The following is a 12,001-nucleotide window of genomic DNA, read 5'->3' as shown; positions in this document are numbered from 1 at the left end:
TGGACAGTCATAATACACATGCAATGGTAAAGGCTCTGAATGTTTTGCCATAAAGAAATTAGTTTAACTTTGTTTAAGCAAGTGCTACATAAACTTGACAGAAGAATCTGTGTATTTTTAATAACATCCCCAAGCCCCTGAAAACCAAAAGGAAACAAAGCTCACTTTACAGTATTTCCTTATCTTGTCCCAAAAGATGATCTTAAAGATTGTCCATTGGTGGGACTTCCCTGGTGGTCCACCTGGCTAAGACTTCATGTTCCCAATGCTTGGGGGGGCCTGGGTTCAATCCCTGTTCAGGGAACTAGATCCTGCATGCTGCAACTGAAAGATCCCGCATGCTGCAACTAAGACCTGGCACAGCCAGATAAGCAAAAAATAAAATAAATACTAAAAAAGAAACTTCAGTTATTAAAAAAAAAAGATTTTGTCTTTTTTATCTAGATGCTATGTTTCATTTGATCTACTAGCCAATATGAAAAAGATACCATTAATAATTTGATATGGCTTGTTCTTACTGAACTCATACCGTCTGTTTCTGGAGCACTCACTAGTGTTACTGGTATGAAATAACCAGTGTGGTCTCTGCCTTCTTCCATTTTTATTAGAATTGAGAGAATATTCGCTTAGTTATATGTGTCATTTCTGCTCTGAGGATTACCCTCTTTGATAGAGAGAAAACAGAAATGGGAACTCTCCACGTTATTATGCTGTCTATGAATATAATATTATCAACTCCAGTCAGTGGACTTTTTCCTTCCTTGGTCTTTCTGCTCCAATGGAGGATTCAAAATCTATTTTATTCTTTCGTCTCCTTAAAAATAGTAAAAAAGATTTTTGCAGATCATACTTCAGTAGCGTGCTTGCTTTTGTTTTCTCATAGTAATCTCTAAACTTTCTGTTAATTTGAAAAGCACACACTTTTTCATTAGACTGTAACTTTTCTATAGGCCCTCCTGCCTTATTATAAGGAAAAAGAAGATCAGGCCCTGGAAGTTATGAATTGGAAAATTCACTTTGTCCAGGGGATTGGGATCTTTTGGCATGGGGATTGAACTTCTTGAAGAATTGCTGGCAGTGCTTTCCTGCCTTATAACCACTCGGCCCTAAGCTGTAGTTTCTGGTTTTTGAAACTAGATCCTAGTTGTATGAGGTAGAATAGGCCCGTTTGAACTATTTTCGTATCATATGATTATTAGTTGATTCAATTCATTAAATATACCCATTTAATTATAAAGAAATGTTTATCTGAAGGGTCAGTGTTGAAGTTTTCAATACTAATATCTGCACATGGGAACATGTGGAAATATTTAGCAGGATACTGAGTTCCATTGTGACATTTGTTAATAAGCAGCAGGAAGACATTAACTTGCTAATAGAAGTTTGCTTTCTCTACAGGAACAACACTTGAACACTTTGCAAAAATTGGATGGAAAAATCATAAACATTCAGTTAATAACCCGTAAGTATTTCGGAGACAAGAAGTAGTGAAAATGTGGGTTATTCGCTTATGTAATGTGCAGCTTTATAGTTGAAAAGCAAATGCAAGAACTCAAAGATGTCATTAATAACTTGAAATTTTTTTCCTTAGGAAAAGCTTGTGCCCAAGTAAACTTTTGACTACTTTTCAATTTAGATTTTGGTCTGTTTATATTTTTGTTGTTGTTGTTTAGTATTTGGGATGCCATTTGAGTTTAGTGGCTCTTTTAAGAAAGAATGTGAATGGCTTATGTTAAAAGATGTAATTTGTCATTGGTTCCAACCCTAGTACATGAAATTTATTATAATAATTTTAATTGGAAATAACCAGGCCCCATTTTAGAACATTTTTTAAAACGTTTCCTAGTTTGTTTTGATCAATTAGAATGTTTGTAAAACATTTGTTGGTAGTTTTAATGACTTTATATTACATTATTTGTGTTTTAATCATGTTAGTTTCATTAACTCTTACTCTGGTACAATAATATTGTGATTTGTATAGTAAAATATAGTCTGAAGTAAAATTACATTATATGTATTACTGATAATTAATCTTTGAATCCCTAATACCTAGTGAAATGTGTGGCTCATGGCAATATACTTAAAGGTTCCTAAATAAAATAGGTTCATTGGGAATTGAATTAGTGCCATACCACTGGAATCTCTACAAAAGCAATGCCACTAGGCAATAAAAGAATAGTGGCTAATTTTATTAAATGCCAACTCTGTGTCACTGTGCTGCGTACTTTTATGTATATTTTCATTTAATCCTCTCAAGGACCCTATAAGGTAGTTATTTTTATTTTTATTTTATAGATGATGAAAATGAGGCTTACTGAAATTAGGCACTTTGTTCAGTATCATCCTAAATAGAGGCAAAACAATGTTTATATTTTTCCTTCTAGACTATAAACTTCTTGAGAACAAGAATCATCTCTTATCTTTATGTTCTTAATGTTTAGTGCAGAGTCTGGAACATAATAGGTGCTCAGTAAATTGTTTCTGAACTATTAAAATTTACCATGTTTAATAAACATAAAACTATGATAAGGGAGATTTTATATCACAGTGGATCATTACCACCTATGTCTAATACTTCATGCTACTTCTCATTCATGTTCTTCTCATTCTTCTGATTTTAAATTGATGTTTGAATTCAAGGCATACCTAACTAACGAATAATATCCAATCCCATGCCCTAAATCTAAGGGTATTTTGTGAAATAAAGGGTATTGTGGAAGGTTTGGTTAATTCCCTTGCTTATCTAATAAAATGGAAATTCCTTCATTTAAGATAAGAAGCCTGTTATAATTTGGCCGCATTCTACTTTATTGGTCTTATTTCCTTCTTCCCTGATTATTCTCAATCTCTCCCTTCACCAGATAACTTGGTATTTCCTAAGTGTACTATGTAGTGCTTATTTCTGTGTTTTTAGTTATGTGTTAGCTCTCCCTGGAATGTCTTTCTGTCTTTCTGTTGTTTGATGAATATCTACTTATTCATCAAGTCCCATTCCAAGTATCATTGCTTCTCCTAATACTTTCTTAGAACTTCCTGGTCATAATTATTTTTTCTTATAAGCTTCATTGTACCATCTGTATACCTCTATTATAACATATCACACTGTATCTTATTTATAAATCTTTTTCTCTGATGATGATGGTTCTTGAGCAGAGATTATATCTCTGTATCTTTTCTGTATCTTTTGTTCCTATTAGGGTATTGGAACATAGTATATGCTCAACAAACTTTGCTGTTACTGAAAAGCAGTTAGGATGAGCTGTCTTAAGCTCATAAATATGATCTAGAATTGACTTCTTTGTCCTCAGAATCTGGAGAACCATTAAAAGTCCTTGTCATTTCCCAAAACAGGTAAGGAACTGTACCAACATACTGAGGAATTGACGGTACTGTAGTTCCTGGCTTTGAGGCTCCAAAGCTCAGCTCTGGACTTTCCCCAGAGAAGCAAAGCTTCTAAGTCTTGCTGCTGCTGCTGCTGCTAAGTCACTTCAGTCATGTCCGACTCTGTGCGACCCCATAGACGGCAGCCCACCAGGCTCCCCTGTCCCTGGGATTCTCCAGGCAAGAACACTGGAGTGGGTTGCCATTGCCTTCTCCAATGTATGAAAGTGAAAAGTGAAAGTGAAGTTGCTCAGTCGTGTCCGACTCTTAGCGACCCCACGGGCTACAGCCCACCAGGCTCCTTCGTCCATGGGATTTTCCAGGCAAGAGTACTGGAGAGGGGTGCCATCGCCTTCTCCGTTCTAAGTCTTTCTTTTACTTAATTCCTTGCCTAACCAGGCACTCATTTATCCACTCATTACAGCATTCTTCTAAAGGAATTTCATTCACTCAGATAATATGTATTCAGTAGCTTGCTATATGTAAGACACTCATTAAGCTGCTAGTGTTATAGCAGTGAGCAAGAAGGATAAGTTCCATGTCCTCATGGATCCTCTGCTATGTATTATAAGTCCTCAATTCTGTTGAATAGGCCAATATTATCTCTGAATTTCAGCTTCTTCATTTAGAACTCATTGAAACAGCCCAAGAATAGCCTTCTATTTAAGTTGCTAACTTCTTATACTAGATTTTGCTTGGCTAGTGAAGAAAGATAATTCTGTGTTTGCTAATCAGTCATTAGAAATACCTTGTAATGTATTTCTAAGAAGGTTAAGAATTATTCTAGAGTGCTTCCTCACAAATTATAAGAACACCTAAAGGCAGTGAGAATCTGTGATCAGTAAATAATAGGATTAGGGGTAGCTTCTGCCACTTGAGCCTTCAGACCTGTGTCTATAATTCTGTCCTAGTTGTCTTCACTTAGATGCCTCAGAGTCAACATGTCCATACAGAATTTCCCATTTCCCCTCCACAGTGTTTTTCCTTTAGTATTTTTCCTCTTGGTGAATCACATCAACATATATCCAGTGATTTAAGGTAGAAAACTAGAAGTCATCCTTGACTTTCCCTTCTTCCTCACTGTCCCATATGAAATGCAGATGAGCAGGGATGAATGGTTGCCTGGAGAATCCCAGGGACGGGGGAGCCTCGTGGGCTGCCGACCCTGGGGTCGCACAGAGTCGGACACGACTGAAGCAACTTAGCAGCAGCAGCAGCAGCAACAAGGATGAATGGAATCCTAGTGATTCTGTCTCTTTACTATCTCTTGAATTCATTGGTTCACTTCATCTTTCACTTCTAATTTCCTATTTTAAACCCTTGTCATTTCTTGCCTTAGTTATTGCCCTAATCTCTTCGTTGATTTACCTGCTTTTGGTAATGTCTTTTAACTGTCTCTTTTCCATTACACAGCCTTCTTACTGAAATACAAATCTGGTCATGTCACTCCCCAGCTTAATCTCCTTTATAAGTTCTTTCTTGTTTTCAGTATCAAATGGAAACGCTATATACTGGACTTTGATGATCTGATCCTGTTCATGTCTCCTGCCCCAGGTGCTGACCTTTTTGCCAGGAATTCTCTGTCTCCCACTTCCTCTTATTTGCAGCCTTGGAAAGGAAGCCTTTTTGGTATCTGGGTTTGATGCATATCCTGTTGCTCCCATGGCACCTTGTATAACATTTCTATCATGGCATTTATCATACTAGAATGGTGTTTTTTATTGCTGTGGGTTCAGACTAAGCTCCTTGAGAATAGGGACTGTGTTCATATCCCCATCATCTAGTACAGGATCTGGGTTAAATAAAGTCCTTTTTTGAAAGTTGGTGATGGACAAAGTTGACATTAGAAGCAAAGGTATAGATAGTAGTGTGCAGATCTGAGTTACATGGGCTTTGTTTCTAAACACTGGAATTGCTTGTTAACTTTCACAACAGTTGGATTTTGCTTTTGGAAACTCCCCTACTGTGTCTATTTGTTTTTGCCAGAGCAATTTCTGAAACCATTTTATTATATTGTTAGATGCACCAAACAGGGTAAAAATGAGTTTCTTCTTTGCAGTGATCAAAAAAGGAAATGTGTTTTAAAAAATGTAGACATTTTATTAAAGACTCTGTACATTTATTTAGGAACTCTGTTAGCCTTTATTAAATGTAGTTGTATAATGTCATTACCACAAAAGTTGGCTGAATTGCAAGTCATTTAGTTTTACTTTTAAGGAAATAGTGTTTTTATAATTCTCCAACTGGCCTGACACCAGCTGGATGTATTGCAATTTAATTCTGGTACTAACCACCTGGAGTTAATACACACACATGAATTAAGGCTTCACAAGACTGCCTTCATGTTAGATGGCAGTCTGAGCAGGGCCCCCAGGCCACCTGCCCTTTTGACCAAGTGACTATTAATTCAGGGATTCCCATGATCCTCTCATGTTTGATAATTCAGTAGAATGACTCACAGAACCCAGAAAAGTACTGTGAAGTGAAAGTCTCTCAGTCGTGTTTGACTCTTTGTGACTCCATGGACTGTATAGTGGGTAGCCTTTCCCTTCTCCAGGGGATCTTCCCAGCCCAGGGATCAAACCCAGGTCTCCCTCATTGCGGGCAGATTCTTTACCCACTGAGCCACAAGGGAAGCCCAGGGGAACCCAGGGATCAAACCCAGGTCTCTCACATTGTAGGCAGATTCTTTACCAGCTGAGCCACAAGGGAAGCCAGAAGGGAAGAAGAGTACTGTATGTACTTACAATTAGAGTATTATCATAAAGGGGTTTCCCTGCTAGCTCAGCTGGTAAAGAATCCGCCTTCAGTGCAGGAGATGCCGATTTGATTCCTAGGTCGGGAAGATCCCCTGGAGAAGGGATAGGCTACCCACTCCAGTATTCTTGGGCTTCCCTGGTGGCTCAGCTGGTAAAGAATCCGCCTGCAGTGAGGAAGACCTGGGTTTGATCCCTGGGTTGCAGGAGGGAAAGGCCACCCACTCCAGTATTCTGGCCTGGAGAATTTCATGGACTGTATAGTCCATGGCGTCGCAAAGAGTTGGACATGACTGAACGACTTTCACTTCACTTCACTTCACAATTGAGGAACAGTCAAAAGAAGAGTCACATAAGGTGAGGTCTGGAAAGGTTCCTAGTGAAGAGCTTCCATGCCCTCTTCCTGTGGTGTCGCAGCACATCACCGTCCTGGTATGTGAAGGTACTCACCAACCAGAGGGCTTCACCAAGCTTCAGTGTCCAGAATTTTCATTTGTTGTTCAGTCGCTGTCATGTCTTATTCTTTGTGACCCCATGGACTGCAGCAATCCAAGCTTCCCTGTCCATCCCTGTCTCTTGGAGTTTGCTCAAAGTCATGTCCATTGGGTTTTCATTGGGGTTTCATTATGTAGGTATACTCCATTAAATCTTGGCCACTTGATTGAACTTGATCTCTAACTGTCCCTTTTTTGCCTAGGGGTCACACTGGCTCAAAAGTCCAAATCCTGTGTTGGCATGGGTGGTCTTTCTGGTGACCAGGCCCCTGCCTCACCCCTTCCTTATCCACCAGCTAACAAGGGGACCCATGGAAGTCACCTAATTAGCATAGCAAACATACTCCTGTTACTTAGGAAATTCCAAGGGTTTCAAAATTTCCATGCCAGAAATCCAGGACAAAAATTAGACACAATTTTTATTATATAATGTGGTATTTTAGAGTTAGGAATTTAAAAAATTAATTCAAATTACTTATTTAGAAATGGTTGATGAAAGCATGTCTTTTGTTTTTGAAAATAATATTTCCATATTAATCTCTCTTTAACTTCTAAACCAGAACATCTTCAACAAAAATTGAAATTGCTACCCCACATTCTGTAACTATTTATTTTATATATTTAGGTATTCCCAGTTCCAAAAGGAGTACAGCTTAGATGAAGTGATGACGTCTCGAAAAATTTTTGACTTTTTGACAGTCTTACAATGTTGGTAAGAAAAACACATTTTAATATTTAATAGAAGTACTATCCCTTCTCCCCGACTCCCACCCCTTGGGTAAACCTTAGGCTCTGTATCTGGGTATATCTGTGTCTGTACGTGCTTTTATAGAACTCCTGTGTATAGAACTCCTAAGTATAGTCCTTACACTGGAGTGAGCACCCTTACTTTCTGTTTTTGTCTAGAGACAGGCTGTCTTTTCTCTTCGAATATTATATATTTTACTTCCTTCTCTCATGCCTTTCACCTACTCTGTTCTAATAGTGTTTATTCATTTAAATGCAACTTGGGACAGTGGAAACCAAAGATTTTTCCCTTGATCATTTCATTTCCTCTGTTGTATATTTCTACTGTAGGAAATTTTACTCAATTATAGTAACTAAGAATAAAGGTAAAACAAGAAAAAAGTTGTAGGTCTAATAATGATAGCAGCCCCATCTTGAAAATTGCTTGACATTATCTGTCTCCTAGAAAACTGAATTAATATTGCATAGCTCCCACCTATGTTTAATAATCACCTGGGTGTGTCCTGGAGATCCTGGCTGGGATGCAAATGAACAAGTGGTGTTCGTTTTGATCTGTTGCAGTATAAAGATCTGCCCATTTTTAAAGTACAACTCAACTCAGAGAGAGCTTCCCTGATAGCTCAGTTGGTAAAGAATCCACGTGCAATGCAGGAGACCCCGGTTCAATTCCTGGGTCGGGAAGTTCTGCTGGAGAAGGGATAGGCTACCCACTCCAGTATTCTTGGGCTTCCCTTGTGGCTCAGCGGGTAAAGAATCGGCCTGCAATGTGAGAGACCTGGGTTTGATCCCTGGGTTGGGAAGATCCCCTGAAGAAGGGAAAGGCTACCCACTCCAATATTCTGGCCTGGAGAATTCCATGAACTGTACAGTCCATGGGGTCCCAAAGAGTTGGACATGACTGAGTGACTTTCACTTTCACTTTCAATTCAGAGAAAGCTTCTTGTATTTGCTACCTTCTTTCACAGCCTGCTGTAAGGAGAAGGCCTATTTTGAGATCAGTTCAGTTCAGTCACTCAGTCATGTCCTACTCTTTGCAACCCCGTGGACTGCAGCACACCAGGCTTCCCTGTCCATCACCAACTTCCAGAACTTACTAAAACTCATTTCCATCGAGTTGGTGATGCCATCCAACTATCTCATCCTCTGTAGTCCCCTTCTCCTCCCACCTTCAATCTTTCCCAGCATCAGGGTCTTTTCCAATGAGTCAGTTCTTCACATTAGGTGGCCAAAGTGGGAGTTTCAGCTTCAGCATCATTCCTTCCAATGAATATTCAGGACTGATTTCCTTTACAATTGACTGGTTTTATCTCCTTTCAGTCCAAGGGACTCTCAAGAGTCTTCTCCAACACCACAGTTCAAAAGCATCAATTCTTCGGCATTCAGCTTCCTTTATAGTCCAATTCTCACATCTGCACATGACTACTGGAAAAACCATAGCTTTGACTAGATGGATTTGTTGGCAATATGCTTTTTTTTAATATGCTGTCTAGGTGGACTTCCCTGGTGGCTCAGACGGGTAAGCGTCTGTCTACAATGTGGGAGACCTGGGTTCGATCCCTGGGTTGGGAAGTTCCCTGGAGAAGGAAATGGCAATCCACTCCAGTACTATTGCCTGGAAAATCCCATGGACAGAGGAGTCTGGTAGGCTAAGTCCATAGGGTCGCAAAGAGTCAGACATGACTGAGCGATCTTCACCGTAATCATTGCTGTCTAGGTTGGTCATAGCTTTTCTTCCAAGAAGCAAGTGCCTTTTAATTTCATGGCTGCAGTCACCATCTGCAGTGATTTTGGAGCCTAAGAAAATAAGTCTGTCACTGTTTCCATTGTTTCCCCATCTATTTCCCATGAAGTGATGGGACTGGATGCCATGATCCTCGTTTTTTGAATGTTGAGTTTCAAGCCAGCTTTTTCACCCTCCTCTTTCACTTTCATCAAGAGGCTCTTTAGTTCCTCTTTGCTTTCTGCCATAAGGGTGGTGTCATCTGCATATCTGAGGTTATTGATATTTCTCCCGGCAATCTTGATTCCTGCTTGTGTTTCATCTAGCCCAGCATTTCTCATAATGTACTCTGCATATAAATTAAATAAGCAGGATGACAATATACAGCCTTGATGTACTCCTTCCAATTTGGAGCCAGTGTGTTGTTCCATGTCCAGTTCTAACTGTTGCTTCTTGACCTGCTTACAGATTTCTCAGGAGGCGGGTCAGGTGGTCTGGTATTCCCCTTTCTTGAAGAATTTTTCACAGTCTGTTGTGATCCACGCAGTAAATGGCTTGGCTTAGTCAATAAAACAGAAGTAGATGTTTTTTCTGAAACTCTTGCTTTATTGATGATCCAGCAGAGGTTGGCAATTTGATCTCTGGTTCCTCTGCCTTTTCTAAATTCAGCTTGAACATCTGGAAGTTCATGGTTCATGTATTACTGAAGCCTGGCTTGGAGAATCTTGAGCATTACTTTGCTAGTGTGTGAGATGTGTGCAATTGTGTGGTAGTTTGGGCATTCTTTGGTATTGCCTTTCTTTGGGATTGGAATGAAAACTGTCCTTTTCCAGTCCTGTGGCCACTGATGAGTTTTCCAAATTTGCTGGCATATGGAGTGCAGCACTTTCACAGCATCATCTTTTAGGATTGAAATAGCTCAACTGGAATTCCATCACCTCCACTAGCTTTGTTCGTAGTGATGCTTCCTACGGCCACTTGACTTCACATTCCAGGATGTCTGGCTCTAGGTGAGTGACCACACCATCGTGATTATCTTGGTTGTGAAGATCTTTTTTGTATAGTTCTTCTGTGTATTCTTGCCACCTCTTCTTAATATCATCTGCTTTTGTTAGGTCCACACCATTTCTGTCCTTTATTGTGCCCATCTTTGCATGAAATGTTCCCTTGGTATCTCTAATTTTCTTGAAGATATCTCTAGTGTTTCCCATTCTATTATTTTCCTCTATTTCTTTGCACTGATCACTGAGGAAGGCTTTCTTATCTCTCCTTAAGCAGATCACAAAAGTCTTAACCAAACCATGGATTTTCTGGTATCTCCTATTCCATCATTTCCCATTTTTCAAAAGGATTTCAGGACTGATTATTTGAGAGAGAACAAAGTTGGAGCTAGTTAGGCCTAGAGTAAAATCTTTGTTGTATTAGCTTAGAAATAACATTGTGGACTCCTCAGAAGTCACCAGAAAATACCTTGTGTGTCTGCAAAGGCAAACCTGGAATTCTTTGCAGTAAGAACTTTTGGGGAGAGACCCATAGAGTCTAAGCAGTGATCGGCAGCCTTTAAGTTCTTGCTAGAGGTTCAATCTTCAGATGAGAAGCATGTGTAATTTTTAACTACGGGTATTACTAGGACAGTCCAGTGACCAGCAAGCATCCTCTCCCTGCCTGTCTTTCCACATTGTAAGAACTCCTAGTCTGAAATCCTAGGATTGAAGTGAACAGGATATCAATAACCATTTTACCTCCTCTTAGTCCCACTTCAGATGGTGCTGCCGCAGCAATTTTGGCTAGTGAAGCATTTGTACAGAAGCATAACCTGAAACCCAAAGCTGTGGAAATTTTGGCTCAAGAGATGGTGACTGATATGCCAAGCTCATTTGAAGGAAAAAGCATTATTAAAATGGTGTGTCTCAGGTTCTGTTTTATTAATCAGTTGAGGGATTTCTTTTTAAAAGTTTAAAGTGACATCATGTCATCAGCTCTGAAAGTTTATTTACTTGAAAAAAATTGGTCTAGAAAATTTAGTATTGTAACCCATCATTTAAGAATCTAAGGGAAAATCACTTATGAGAACATATGGACTTCTAACTAACTAGTGTTCTATTTTAAAAAATTATGGAATGATTAAATATGCCCAGAACTCCAGTCTTATAGAATTAAAAAAAAAAAAAAAAACAAGGATGTTTTGAGGAACTTTTTGACCCTTAGCACTTTAAAAATTCTGACTGCAGATTGAGTACAAAATGGAGGAAGTAAAAAAAATGAGAATTCTGAGCCAGAACTCTAGGTTGAATATTTGAAGATACATACATATATACATATAAAAATATGCATTGTGTACACACATATATGTAAGTAAGCATATGGTTTACATTAGAGTTTATAAAATGATTTTATAATAAGTCTTTGAATTTTAAAATGTTTCTATAAGTTCCCCAAGATAGGGTATGGTAGAGGTAGAACTTAGGTTTTTCCAATTGTAGTACATTTTCCATTATATCACAATTTTATTGCTTGGAAAAGAGTTGAGTTTGCATGTTAAAGGGTGTTAAAAGCATGAATATTGGAAAAATGATTTGAATCCTACATGATCTTCTGTTGATAAAAGAAGATTATTTACTTTCATGTAGAAATTCACCCATATTTTTCAGTGAATCATAATAGTCTCTTGATAAATCTCTTCAGTCTACCACAACTGTATATTGTGGTTTAACAGAGTTTTGTAACAGCACTGGATATGGCATGAGGAATTATAAATCCTTTTTATATATCTGATTTAAAATTCTGTTTTTTATAGTACAGAATTTAATGTATATGTCCATTGTCTCTCCTGGATATTTTATTTGGACTTTCTGTATAATATAGAATTAACTGAGATTTCAACATTTATGGACAATCCTTAA

General features: G+C 38.5%; 1 protein-coding gene across 3 annotated transcripts in view; it reads left to right on the top strand.

Annotated features, from left to right (window-relative positions):
* SCP2 (sterol carrier protein 2) overlaps nucleotides 1-12,001 on the top strand; it is a 118,720-nt gene that overhangs the window by 40,386 nt on the left and 66,333 nt on the right. For 2 of the 3 annotated variants that reach the window (XM_070368040.1, XM_070368038.1), the window contains 3 exons: nucleotides 1,399-1,462; nucleotides 7,257-7,343; nucleotides 10,851-11,001. In XM_070368040.1, coding sequence (XP_070224141.1) covers nucleotides 1,399-1,462; nucleotides 7,257-7,343; nucleotides 10,851-11,001 — 302 coding nt within the window. The remainder of the gene's footprint in view (nucleotides 1-1,398; nucleotides 1,463-7,256; nucleotides 7,344-10,850; nucleotides 11,002-12,001) is intronic. The other variant, XM_070368039.1, reaches the window with a different exon arrangement.

Source organism: Bos mutus, chromosome 3, assembly GCF_027580195.1.
Source record: "Bos mutus isolate GX-2022 chromosome 3, NWIPB_WYAK_1.1, whole genome shotgun sequence".
NCBI lineage: Eukaryota > Metazoa > Chordata > Mammalia > Artiodactyla > Bovidae > Bos > Bos mutus.
Note: the sequence above shows the minus strand (reverse complement) of the source record. Positions and strands in the feature narration are given on the sequence as shown.